The sequence below is a fragment of the Leptonotus elevatus genome, chromosome 2 (assembly GCF_054856555.1).
Source record: "Leptonotus elevatus isolate MCC_2025b chromosome 2, RoL_Lele_1.0, whole genome shotgun sequence".
Classification (NCBI taxonomy): Eukaryota; Metazoa; Chordata; class Actinopteri; order Syngnathiformes; family Syngnathidae; genus Leptonotus; species Leptonotus elevatus.
The window spans coordinates 32630177-32643881 of NC_141240.1; the positions used below are offsets into that span (position 1 = coordinate 32630177).

Here is a 13705-nt window from a genome sequence, read left to right on the forward strand (position 1 = left end):
ATATCTACTTGGAAAAAAAAATGTAGTAACGTTTTTTTTTCACATCAGAAACTGTAGTTTTACTTTGAATTTCTGAGTGCATCAACTTTTACTAGGCTTTTTCAAGCAAATATCACTCCCCCATTTTTTCAGTGTGGTTGCAAATCACTCCTGACGTCATTTTTTGAGTTTCTGCCCAAAAGCGACGCGAGAAAATAACCTTTGGAAAATGTCACTTCAAAATATACACGGTCCAGCGAAGAGCTGGATGGATGCTTTGTGTCCTCCACTTGTTGTAATATTAGCTATAGCCACCAGGTAGCGCCATCGTCATTTTTTGTTCCACTAATCCTTCTTCACTCTCGTCCAGGAATTCAGAACGCTACTTTTTTTTTCTTTTTCTTTTTTACCCCAAGCGATTCCTTTTTTTTTGGGCACACCATGAAATATTTTACATCAGAATAGTTAACTAATAACTAGATGGAGACTTCCTTGTCCTGTTTATCACTCTGCACAGAGGTGCAGAACTTGACTTGTGACCTTTGGAGGTCTGATAAAGCTTATGCCACATCTCCAGCTGTGAATGGAAGCATCCTCATAATCCTCAAACAAACTATTGTACCCTCCAGGCTTTATCCCTTGGATTCTTCTTCAAACGACCCCTGAGAAGCTCTCGGAAAGAGGAGATGGGTTTTGTGATAAACAATTTGTATTTTCGTCCTCATCGTTCAGATCCAGAGATTACTTTTCCTTTGTTAAGTATTTCTTTCTCATCTTCTAATAAGACAGTGATTAAACAAATCTCTCCCACACTGGAATAATTATCACCGGTTGATTTATTAGCTTCAGGTGTTAAATGAGAGATTTGGGGAGATTGAGACACTCAGTTTCTTTTCTGTGTGTGTGCGGGCGCAATAATCCGTTCTATTGATTCAAGTGTTTGGAACCCTATTGGCACGCAATTTCATGTGCAATTGAGACACTCATTGAAGGATTATCCTTTTAAAATTGAAGTCTCCCAATTATTATGTTTTTGTTGTTGTTGTTGTTTTTTTGTTCTCTGAAGTGGCCACTTCATTTTAAACTAATCTCGTCAACAAAAAATCCACTGATCACTTTTGGTATACTAATACTGCTTCTTTTAGTCAACTGTGTTGGGGTACAACAATAGAATAAATGAAATAAAAATGTGGATATTATTTATCTTTTATTTTTAAATATTATTTTATTATTTTTTTTAATTATTATTATTTTTTTTTTAATAAAATAAAAAAATACATTATTTATCTTTAATAAAACAATACATTTTTCCCCAAATGAAAACCTGTCACTGTGTGAAATACAACAAGATTCAAGCAAAAATGTCCCCCTTTTCCTTTTGTGTGCCTGTGAACTCATTGGGCTCTATTTGTGTGGACAGGAGCACGTGCTTGTGCATTTTCATTCTATTACACACATCCGGCGCAGTTGACAATTTGGTGGCAGAAAGTAGACAAGAATTAGACCACCTGAAGGCAGGTCTAAGTTGTGGCGCAATCTGTGTAATTGTGTGGCGGATTTGCAGACAGATCCTGAGCTCTGTGGACGTGCGTGATCCATGTCATTGTATTATATTCACACATATGACAATATGACGAGTTGTCACGCGCGGATGCAGAAGGTGCAAGGTGGTCTCCAAGTGGCCACTTCATAGCAGTGATTTGTGTTTGCTCTACATCATCTCCAAGTCAATTTTTCTTTAATATTTCTTCTCAAAAAAGAAAAACAGATCAGATTGTTATCAATTCCACCAAACTCGATGGACATTGGTCGTAGTTTTAGTCACATTGCATACATCTGAAATCATAATGCATGCTTGGCAGAGGTAACCAGACCAATCAATACACGTGCTGCTGTTTAGAAGCGTACATGCAATTTACCAAAACAAACCTGAAAGTATTCATCCATTTGCTAATTTTCTCCCAATGTAACTCACTCCTCTCCAATATCAAAGATCTTTTTTTTGCCTGCAGCCTGTTCGGATTCCAGCAGCTGCTTCTCACCAACCGATGACCTCACATCACCCCAATTTTAGCATCACTTGGCTTACAGTTTGTTGTAGAATTGATTTTAAGATTCGGCTGATTACTTGCAAAGCACGGTTTTAACCCTTGATAAGACAGCCCGCAGCATCACATATTCGGGTGAGGGCCTGCCGGTTGTTCCAAAGTCAAGGCTTGAAACTAAAGCTAAAGGAAATTGTATGGAGGTAAATATGGTGCAAAACTAACTTGTAAAAAAAATTTGTACCTGTAGAAAAAAAGTCTAAATTTGTATCTGTAAAAGTCGTGATTTGTAGCTGTAAAAAAAATGTGTGCCTGTAAAAAAAAAATTTGTATCTGTAAAAAAAAATTGTACCTGTAAAAAAAAAAAAAATTGTATGCGTAAAACAAATTTGTACCTGTAAAAGTCATGATTTGTACCTCTACAAATTTGTTTTTGTATCTGTACAAAAAGTGTAAATTTGTATCTGTAAAAGGTGTGATTTGTACCTGTAGAAACGACAACTTGTAGTCAAAGAAGTCGCCACTAGGAGTCACAAGTGTTTTTTCTGCTGCTGTCCAGTGACGTTAGTTTTGCACCATATTTACCTCCATAAAATTGAGCGTTCTTCATCATGGCGTAACAACCTGCCCGAGGATTTAAGACTAAGAAAAAAAAATCTGCAACATCTTTTGAAGCACTTCTTCAAAATCACTTTTACAGACAGGATTTGATTTGTTTGTTTGTTTGTTTGTTTGTTTGTTTATATTTTACCATCAGCACATCAGCTTTCCAGCTTTCAGTTGCTGCTGTTGGGTACTTGCGTTGCCTCAGTTCTTCAATGGATTTTATATGATAAATCTTATAATGCAGCTAAATGTGTATGAAAAGTGTGCTTTTCTTTTGTCAAAATATTTTGTAAACACATTTTTCAAAGTTCTATGCGAATAAAATTACTGCACTGTAATTATAGTATTTATCTCCAAAAGATATTGCAATTCACTTGGATGGACATATCCTACCAACCACATGTTTGCTAGTCATCAAACACAGGTGCAACCCGCTCAACCATCCATGCACCTGATCAGTAATTGGTTCTAATCTGTGATGGATTACATGTTGAAAGTCAGCAGGGGTCCGAGCCTTTTGACCCATCACGGGTGGTCTGGTGCTCAGGGGGCTCTGTGCTGGTGCTGATAAGGCTTTAAGCTGTATTGATGCTGGATGGGTGCAGAGATGAAAGCGAGCACTCGCAAACTGATGAAATATTATTTGATGTTGACGTGTGGCCGCAAGCGGGCCTGAAGGCCGAGAGGTCTCAAACATCCTATAGGTGAAGAATAACTTGTTTTTGACATCCAGGTCAGGGAGTGTTGAGTGCTTCGTCATCTGGGGTAGTTCACAAGACTGTCGGGATCTGCAATGTTGACGTGGAGGACCCGAGTGCAGGGAAACAGGAAGGAGAAGCCAAGGTGTTCAAAATGTACCCAAAAAAGGTGCTCACAAATACCAAATGCATAAAACCAACATGGTCCAAGAACAAAAGTCAACTTAACACACACTTGAGGCATCAAAAAAGGAGACAGGGACATGGACAACAGCAATAAACCCGACAAGGACTAAAAAAAAGAAAATAAAAAAAAAGCAAGGAACTAGGGTACCGTCCAGACGGAAGCAAAGCCGGCTTTGTTCCTCAAACAAATCTCGACTTGCGTGTGTCCAAAATAAAACGCTAAGGACGTTTAACAGCTGTAATGTATATGCCCAGTCTGGAGTGGCGCTGTAGCGCAGCCACAGGGAGTTAACGGAAAGCGTAGAAGAAGAATCAGCGAAGAAGGCTTTATTTCTAACTTTATTGTAACCTACAGCAGTGGTCCTCAACCCTGGTCCTCGGGGACCGGTATCCAACCTGTTTTCCATGTCTCCCGCAGCCAACACAGGTGATTCATATCATCAGATAATTAGCAAGCTCTGGAGAAGCCTGATAACGATTCCCACCTGTGTTGGCTGTAGGAGACATGGAAAACAGGTTGGAAACCGGTCCCCGAGGACCAGGGTTGAGGACCACTGACCTACAGAACAAACAGGGCTTTGCATGTGTCGAAACAACATGAAAAAGATGAACACAGGAGAAGTGACAATGGCGGCTGATTCAAGTACAACGGCGCTTGTTAAACGTGGGGGAAAAAAATAAGCAAAATATTTTGCTTCAAAAGCATAAGCAAGCTAAGGAGGCTGCGCAGAACGGCTACGACACGGCTATCCGCCATTGTTGTTGCCAGACTGACGGTTCGCGCGAGAATTGGCAAAAATACGTCATCAAGCTACATCAATGCGTCGTCATCGAGCTGCGACCATTACATCATCGCTGGAGGAGTATCCTGCATATGCTGTCCAGACGGACACGTACGGGACGCATTTTGAAATCTTTCCACTCTGAAGCCCGGTTTAAAAAAATGACCGGTTTCAAGTTCTGAAACCGCGACATTGTGTGGACGAGCGGCCTAAACAGTAAGAAACTTGTGAGGATGCATTGAATCTGGCTTTCATGCGGACGGAGCCTATATATACATACTAACGAGACAACGAGGGACACCTGGACAAGACGCCTGTGGCTGAGGTTGCTGATTGGCTGACACAAGGGCGTGAGATGACAAGCACAGGTGGACATGATCAAACTTGACGAGACAATATTGCACCCATATGTAGTGAATGTTAGGGGGGGGGGGGGGTGATTAATTGAGTGATCTGCATTTGCGTTGGCTTATTACAATTGATTTTATTATTTTTAAGGGGTGTCTTTGTTTTTATGTGTTTTAGTTTGTGTATCAAGTATCAAGTGCTTTTGCTAAACTTGCTCAACATCAGCTGCAAGCTTTGCTTCGTGTCAATAGTCTGATTGCATTGTCCCTGTTAAATAAACTAATAACATGAAAATGAAAAGGGAGACAAAGGGGGGGGGGGGGGCATGACGAAACACAGATCCCAACCGACAAAAATGAAACATGACAACTAAATCTATCAAAAAGCAAACCCAAATCATTTAAATAAAACTTTATACTCACTAGAGATGCTGATTATTAAAGTGTTAATGTGCGCAGATCACTACGGCCAAAGTTTTGCTCTGACCAGCCAATCAGAGGATTAAAAAAAAAAAAGCGGTTATCATCGAGGGCCAGCATCCTGAATTTGAAATCTGACCGGTTAAAGAAACAGTCCCATCGTTAAGTTACATCGGCAGACACTATTGGTTTTTTAAAGCTCTGGGCAGAATAGACTGAAAGGGCAAAGCGTACATTCTGAAATCTTAATAAATAAATAAATGAATAAATAAATAATTTGAGGGGCTTGTCGGTGTTAAAGTGCAACACAGGTGGAAAATAAATGAGTCCTGCAGCTCTCAGTCATTATTTATTCAATAAAACATGACAAGACAATTACAAAGATAAGCACATTCTCCTGCAAACATTTAACAGGATGTTCACTTTTACGTTTGCTTTTATGTCAATTTAGTCCTCCTATAAAATAAAGGGAAGAAGTTACATACAAATCACAATCAAATCAAAGTTCACATTTGACATTAAGAGATAAATAAGATCCAAAATGAAATGTTTTTTTCTGTGCTCGTCATCAATCCACACAGAATAATAAACTTTTGACATTGTCCTTGAATGTGTTCTCTGGCGTCTTCAAAAGGGCAACGTGTCGAGGAATAACTTATCTATTATTGCGGGTGGCGGCACCAGATCCTCCAACTTTAAATAAAAAATCCTCTGCAGGCCTTGAATGCACAGAGTGCGAAGTTCGGGAAGCTTTTCCACCAATCTGAACAAATGGTTTGACCAAGTGTTTGAGTCTGTGTCTACGGACATGCTGCCATCTTTGAAACATTGGACAACGCTACTCTGCAGCAACTCCACCTTCCTCGGTTCCTTTAGTCCGTGTCGCTCTGTCCAAAAACACATCACACTAGACATTAGATGATATCAGAGTTTTATCAGCTGGGCCGATTATCAATGCCGATATTTGGCATTTTGACAAAAATATCGACATCGGCCTTTTTTTCGAATCTAAAGCCGGTATCTCACTGAGCGGTGAATTCTTGCAAACGTAGTACATTTTTGCATTTTTAACAGGATTTGTCAAATGTTCACAGACAATTATTACTTGCCGCAAAGACATTTTGAATACTGTCAGACACATTTTCACTGTCTGCGAAGAGCTTTTGAAACCTTTGATGAACTCTGACAAAAAAACGCAAATGAGCTACATTAGCATGCCATCTCTCTTGTCTCCAACGTTTCTTGCACCGTGCATTTGTCACTCAGTGAGAGACTGGAACATTTAATTTATGTAGTTATTTAAATTTCCATAAATTTTGATAAAAGATGATGCTGACACTGGGATCTCCATACACTTTTTATTTTTGAAAATAAATTAAAAAAAATACCAAATTATGTTGACATTTTGGAAAACTTTATTTACAGTGGAAAACTTTAGGGAGTTATTTATTTGCTTAATTTTTAATTTAGCTGGAAGCTCCCTGCCAATTTTTGTTGTAATTTTCAAACAAAGTTGCCTATTCCTTATATGTTTAAAATTAAAAGAAAAACCTAAAAAGTGTTGAAAATTTGAAAAGTTGTTTTAACAAAAATGCTTAATGGCGTTTCAACAAAGTAAAAAAAAAAACTACACTATTTTCTCTTTTAATGCAAATGAATATCAGCTTGTAATATCGGTTATCGGCCTCTTTCACTACTAATAATCAGTATCGGCCATGAAAAATGCATATCGGTCCGTCACTAATTTAAATACACACAAAACAGATACATAGGCCATATTAGATTGTTGATTGGTAGGAAAATATGCCGTGTGGGTTTTTATGTCATGATGTTACAACTTTCAAGTTCTTCTACACCAAAATCATCTCTATGCATTTTAATGAGTGAAAACATACCCAAGCGCCAAAAACTGCATAACTTCCCGTAAAAACCTGGGCTAAACTTAGCTTCTTCCCAATCCACAAAGATCTTAGAACAGTCATGAAGTGCTGTATCACTTTCACTTACCTCCTTGTCACCAATTGCTACTTTCCTGTTATCTATTGCTTTGGCAGAATGTTTGAGCATTACAGAAATAATTTTGTGAATTTGTAAATAGGCAGCGGTTGACTGTATTCATGTCAAAGGCAAAAAAAAAACAAAAAAAACTTGTAGCACTTAAATGTGGAGCATCTCACCGGTGACCAGGGCGAGTGCACATATGCAGGAGAAGGTGGCGATGTCCAGATTCATCCTGCGTAGGTTGGTGGAGAACTCCACAATGCTGTCAATCCACTCGCCAAAGCCACGCAGACATTGGAGGCGGTGCCACACGGAGCCGTCGCAGAATATCAGCTTGCCTTCATCGGGGTTAGATCTGAGGCAAAACAAACGGTCGCGCATATATCGTATCTCTCACTTTACATTTAGCATGTTTCATAGTCACATATAGCAAATGTATAGCTTATCTGATTAGCTTAGCTAAGGATGCTAAGGATGAAGCGTCATCGCTGCTAAGCTAACGTTGGCGTCGCACGAAAATGTACAGAACGTACTCACTTGACGCCTCCGCTGCGTTTACCTGTACGACAGACGTAAGACAAAGAGCTCCAAGAATGACGAGTAGAACAGGAGGTCTTGATCATGTTTGGTCAGGGAAACAAATCCCGGAATCTTCAGTGCCCACGCCCGAATCACTTCCATCGATCTGGTCAGCAAGTCGTAAAATTGGTGCACGTGCTGAGCGTCGTCTCTCGGGGGGCTTTCTGGACTTTCTTTGAACTCCGCAAAGCCACAATAAGTAATGAAGTAAGTGCTCTGTGGAATGAAAGTTCCTCCTAAGGTGAAGAATGTTTCTTACTTTGCAGTAATCGAGCCGCGAGGGCGACGGGTCGGACTCCACGTGCGCTCTGATGAGGGAGTTCAGCAGTGTGCTGGCTGGTGAAGATGAGTCGGGAAAAACTTTAGTTTTGGAGGGAAGGCGACCCCTGCGACCTTTTAGACTGGCTGTCCGCACCACTGCCGAGAATGCGGACGAACACCGAAAAGATTCTGTCAAGCATGATGTCACGTTACAAGAAGCGCGTTGGCAACATTTTCAAAGGTTACCTTCTTTGACCATTCCGACCGCAAGGCATTTCTGGAAGCGACAGTATTGGCAGCGGTTCCTCCGCCGTTTGTCTACGGGGCAACTCTTGGCCGCCAAACACACATATTTGGCATTTTTCTGCACTGTGCGCTGCAGGAAGATTACAAAAGTTTGTCACTACACAAAAGTTCTATTGGCAAAGATCATCAGCAACAGCTCTTTTTTCTTGCAGTTTGATATAAGACCAGCACTAAAAAAAAAACCACATAAACATCATTGTCCCACTGGGTTTTGAGTGCTAAGAGACTTGAATTAAAAGGAAAGCTAAAAGCTTCTGAAAAGAATCAGCGGCCTTCTTGGTCCTGTGGGATCTGTGAGGCGCTGTATGGCATTCGGTGCATGGACAGGTCAGTCTGGGTAAATAGTGGGTCATGGCCATTCATAATTGAGCCAATTGTCCTGGGAATCTTGATCAAAGAAGGAAAAGGAGGGTTTTCTTATTCACGTCACGGCATGTCAGTGGCAAGGTTCAAACAAGACATTTGGCTCCATGAACGTTCAGGGCAAGAGGTCAAAAGCAGGCAAGTGAGGCAATGCCTGCCCACTATTTTCTATTGCTTATATTGTTCAGGGTCACAGGTGAGCTGGAGAATATGCCAGCTGACTTTTGCTTCAAGGGAATGGGCACATATAACCATCAACAACACTTTTTTCTCAATGGACAGTTTAGAGTCCTCAATTAACCTAATTGACATGTGTTTGGTGTGTGGCAGGAAGGCAGAGAGAACAAAGAAACATGCAAACTTGACACAGCAAGGCCAACGCTGAGATTCAAACCCAAAATTTTCTATTCTTTACGTTTGTTTTTATATCAAACGTTTTTTTTTTTAAATACAAAAATGGGTGAACTCTTTTGACATTCTACTTTTTTGTTTACAATTTTAAATTAAGAAAACTGATACATTTTGTGAAAGTATTTTTTTTTCATTTTCAAAACATTAAATACAAATTGTGAAATCTGTTAACATTCAGATTTTGTCAATATTCATAATTTTTTTTTTTTTTTTTTTTATCAAGAGTCAACATGCAGTATCTCTTTCTCATGACTTTCTGATGTGGGTCATGTTTATTTTTTATTTGAATATACAGCGAGCTAATAAAACACAAGCAGCGGTTTGCGAAACTTTTGACATGTGCTGCGGATAATTGCAGTTTTTTCAATATGATACCTACAAATAGATTTTATTATCCAAAATACCTTAGTAATAATAAATAATAATCAATTTAATTTATCAGCGCCTGATAAATACACCCAATAATAATAATAATAATAACAAATTTAATTCATCGGCGCCTAATAAAGACACCCAAGGACACTTTACAGGGCAAAGAAAAAAATTGGGCAGAAAGAAAAACAATAATAAAATAATAATAAAAAATGAAAAAACCTTGCAACCGTCACACTAAAAAAAAATTACGATTCGACATTGCTTCTGTCACAAGCTATGACCAAATGAGAACCAAATGATTTAACAAGTACTCCATCTTGGATATTAATTGTATCATATAAAAAAATCACCAAGGTGATCTCACCTTTGAAATAACCACTAATTAACCCCTTGTATACAAAGGTGCTGGATGGACCCAGTGGTCCCTTATACGTCCATGAAAGCATATAGGCTAGTATAGAACATCTGAAAAGTAGCTAAGGCCAATATTTTATAGGTAAGTGTGCACCCCACCTTGAAGAATCCTTTGCATCCCTCGCAAGTTCGCACTCCGTAGTGCTGGCAGGCTGCATTGTCCCCGCACACCGCGCACAATCCCTCCGTGCTCGGTCGCCCTCGAGTTTGGGCGGACGTGGGAGGACTCAGGTTGTTTATGAAGTGCTGAGTGTGGGCGAACTGGAGAGGGTGAAACCCCGCACGAGGCTGATTTCCCAGCCCAGCACAGCAAAGAAGACCGGGAGAGTCCAGTGTTTGGTCCAGATTGGTGCACATGTGAAAATGTCGGTCAAATTTCATCGGGCTGGAAAAGTTCTGATTGCCATCTTGTGAATGTTTGATGGAAAACAGCGACAATCTGGAAAAGTTGTTTTTCCGCTGCGCCGCCACCAAATAGTCTTGACGCAACAGAGGACCAGAGTCCTCCCACATCAGTGGAGTTTGTATATTGGGCGTGATGGGCGCGCGCGAGGATGGAGACTGGTAATAGTAAACGGAACTACTGGAGGACAGCAGATCGGCCGCCTGCAGATGCTGACTGGGCTGAAATCGCGCCGGGCAACCTGCACGCGCATCCTCCGTCTTGACGCACGGCAGCTCCCCGTGAAGCGGCATTTGGAACAGACACTGGGGCCTCGCGTCATAGCCACAACTGTAGGCTTCTGCGCCCGACGGCGAAGCGGATATTTCACTGTTGGCAAGGTCCATGCTGAACTTGACAAACTCCGGAGTGAGGAAGTCACAGCAGCTCCGCTCTCCTGCCGCGCTCTGAGACGCCGGGCTGGCTCCCGGAGGAGAGGAGCTGCACTGCGCCTGGACGCATGGCATGGTCACTGCAATCACAGAAGAAAAACAGTACAGAAGAGTTTATTAAATGCACCCCCCCCCCCCTCTATGCATTGTACCAGACGCAAATGTGCAGATTTATCATCATTATTCTGGGTATATGATACCTTAAACATTAATCTATGGCGATATGTAATCCAACGCAGCTGTAATATGTCTTTTGCTGTGCAGCGATCATGCAGTCCACTTGCTGGTCGCAAATGCAGGTGAGGCGATGGGCTGCGGTGCAAAGCTTGCGTCTCCCAAGCTGCTTCAAGACTTGATTCCAGGGACAGCAACAATGTGCTTTTGTTTATGTGGCGTGTAACCGAGTGACACAACCATTACGCAGTGAGGCGTGGGCGGTCTCTCTCTCTCTCTCTCTCTCTCTCTCCCCTTTTGTGCCCCCACGCCCACCCACCCTTCCTCTTTGTGCGTGCACTACATTTAGCCAGTTATTGAAGAGGGAGAAATTGAAACATACAGCTGAATTGAAATGCGATCTTTTTTTCTTTTTTTTTAATCAGATACCTTTGACCCATTTCCTCCATATTCAAAAAAGTAATTAATAAGATAGTTAGAAAGATAGTGTGCACACGCAGCATACATTTAAAATTGTTTCATTATTTTGCACTTTAAAGGGCACATAGTATGTTTTATGGGAGGATAACTGTGCACTTGCCAAATGGCTAGCACATCTTTCTCACTGTGGTTGCTGCGACTCCCAGTCCAAACAGAGTATAAATGGACACTTTTTTACATTGCATTTATATTTACTCTGAATATTTTAATCCCTTCCAAGTGTAAATTATACTCTATTTAGACTGGACAAATATAGTCTTTTTAGAGTTAAATGCACTACTCTACAACATCCATTTACTTAGATCATTCGGTGGCTTGGTGATGAAGTGCTGCATCCATTTGTGAAAATACAGAAGATGCCTAATTTACTGTACTCGCTGTTTTCTTCATACTTTGACCTAGTAGTAACCAATCACCTTGCCACAACTTTCTACCTCTCATCCTACCGTGCTGAAATACAAAATAAACAAACAAACAAATCAATAAATAAATAGCCATACATGGTAACCCTTCTTCTTAGCCCAATAAGCACTGACTAAAACACACCCTCACAATATGCTGAGCTCATAGGCTGAAATTAAGGATGTGAATTGTTCCGAAGTGCTCTATCAATAAAGTTGAGTTGGGAGGATAAGCGGTTAAGATAATGGATGAATGGATGAATTGAAATGTTTTAAATTGTGAAATGCATACCATTTAAACTTTAAGGCAGTGATTATGCAAAGTGTATGCGGACTCCCTTAAATATACGCAAAATAATTACCAAACTACATGTTCAACTTGTGCATAATACTGTATAACAGGCACTTAAATGTCTTTGAAATCCAGTGCTGTCATGATAAGGTGCGCGTGAATGAGTGTGGACCCAAATGCAGGGAGACAAATATGAAGGGCAAAGTGAGGAACTTCATTGATACTAAACAAGGAAGGTGAGTAGGCTAGGACTGGCTATAACGTGAATGGACTGGACTTGAGGACTGGTCGCCAAGACTGGACTAGATGAGAGGAGGCGGAGACTTGGGGCTGCGGCAGCAGCGGAGACGAAGAAACTTGGGGCTGCGGCAGCGGCAAAGACGAGGAGGCCCAGGGCGGCCGAGGAGTCGGGACAGGGACTTGAAGCTTCCGAGGAGCCGGGACGGGGACTTGAGGCTGCATCGGTTGAGAATCTCTGACTTGGGACTGCAGCAAACAAGAATCCGTGACTTAGGGCTGCAGCAAACGAGAGTCTGTGACTTGGGGCAGCATCAGGCCAGGGTTCGTGACTTGAGACTGCAGCCGGCGAGAATCTGTGACTTTGGACTGCCATTTCAAATGAGCAGAGACGGTCCATGTGCCTCCTGCTGGGTCCTTACTTGGTGGAAGCATTCTGTCGTGATAAGGTGTGCGTGGATGAGTGAGGACCCAAATGCGGGGAGAAACGGCAGGGAGACAAATATGAAGGGCAAAGTGAGAAACTTCATTGATACTAAACAAGGAAGGTGAGTAGACTAGGACAGGCTGGAATGTGACTGGACTGGACTTGAGGACTGGTTGCCAAGACAGGGCTGAACGAGGTGTGGCTGGTCCCCATGACTGGGCTGGACGAGAGGCGGCGGCGCCATGGCTGGACTGGACGAGAGGACAGAACGCGGGCAACTTGAAGGTGACGCGGGCGACTGGACGGTGACAAGGATGACGTGACAAAGACGAGGGTGATTTAACTGAGACGAAGATGACTTACTGAGACAAGGGCTTGACTTGAACAAAAATTGCACGCACTACTTCCACACATAACCTTGATATCGACAATGCTCTCACACAGACTGGACAAACGCAACAGACTAAGGCCCCGTCCAGACGGAAGCAAAGCCAGCTTCGTTCCTCAAACACATCTCATACACACGGCTGTAATGTATATGCCAAGTCTGGAGTGATAAAAATTGTTTTATGTGCAATATAGTTGAATTGAATCGTACAGCGTTTTCTTTTACAATATTTAGACACAGTTGCTAAGCAGTTCGGAAAATGGATGGATGGTAATATTCAAACTGTGGATAATGTATAACGTGACTATACAATGATATTAAATTATCTTTAGGAATAAAACCTCTATCTGGGCCTACTATATGCACCTTTATTTTCAAATTGTCAATTAGTGGTGCTACTGAGGTAGACCTCTTAGCGGTAAAAAGTTTGAGAACCACTTCTTTAAAAGATAAAACTGCAATGCTGACAAACAGAAAATATAAACTACTTTACCATGCTATACTATAGCAAGCGTCATGTGCCCAAAGACGACAGCTGGTGGCACTTCTCTCTTTATTATTATCCTGAAGAAGGACGCCCAGGGACTTGCGCAAGCCACCGTTCCAATTACGTCACGTGAAGGCAGGGCAATCTCTTTTGAAAAATGATTGGACATGAACATCAGACGCGCGTAATCTGATTGGTGCAGCCACACGTCA

At 41.4% G+C, this 13705-nt stretch overlaps 1 protein-coding gene across 3 annotated transcripts; it reads right to left on the reverse strand.

Annotated features, from left to right (window-relative positions):
* Window positions 1-5468: 5468 nt before the first annotated feature.
* Window positions 5469-13602, reverse strand: LOC147179649 (nuclear receptor subfamily 4 group A member 2-like). Of its 3 annotated transcripts, none has more exons than XM_086067598.1 (7): window positions 13500-13602; window positions 9873-10687; window positions 8151-8280; window positions 7903-8060; window positions 7624-7823; window positions 7241-7419; window positions 5469-5950 (listed from the first exon to the last, which is right to left on the reverse strand). In XM_086067598.1, the coding sequence occupies exons 2-7, from the start codon at window positions 10680-10682 to the stop codon at window positions 5691-5693; spliced, it is 1737 nt and encodes a 578-aa protein (XP_085923724.1). In that variant the 5' UTR covers window positions 10683-10687; window positions 13500-13602; the 3' UTR covers window positions 5469-5690. The 3 variants fall into 3 exon arrangements, with proteins under 3 accessions (XP_085923724.1, XP_085923725.1, XP_085923723.1); XM_086067599.1 differs by lacking the exon at window positions 13500-13602 and adding an exon at window positions 10808-11034 and having other exon boundaries at window positions 7903-7979; XM_086067597.1 differs by lacking the exon at window positions 13500-13602 and adding an exon at window positions 10808-11032.
* Window positions 13603-13705: the final 103 nt, after the last annotated feature.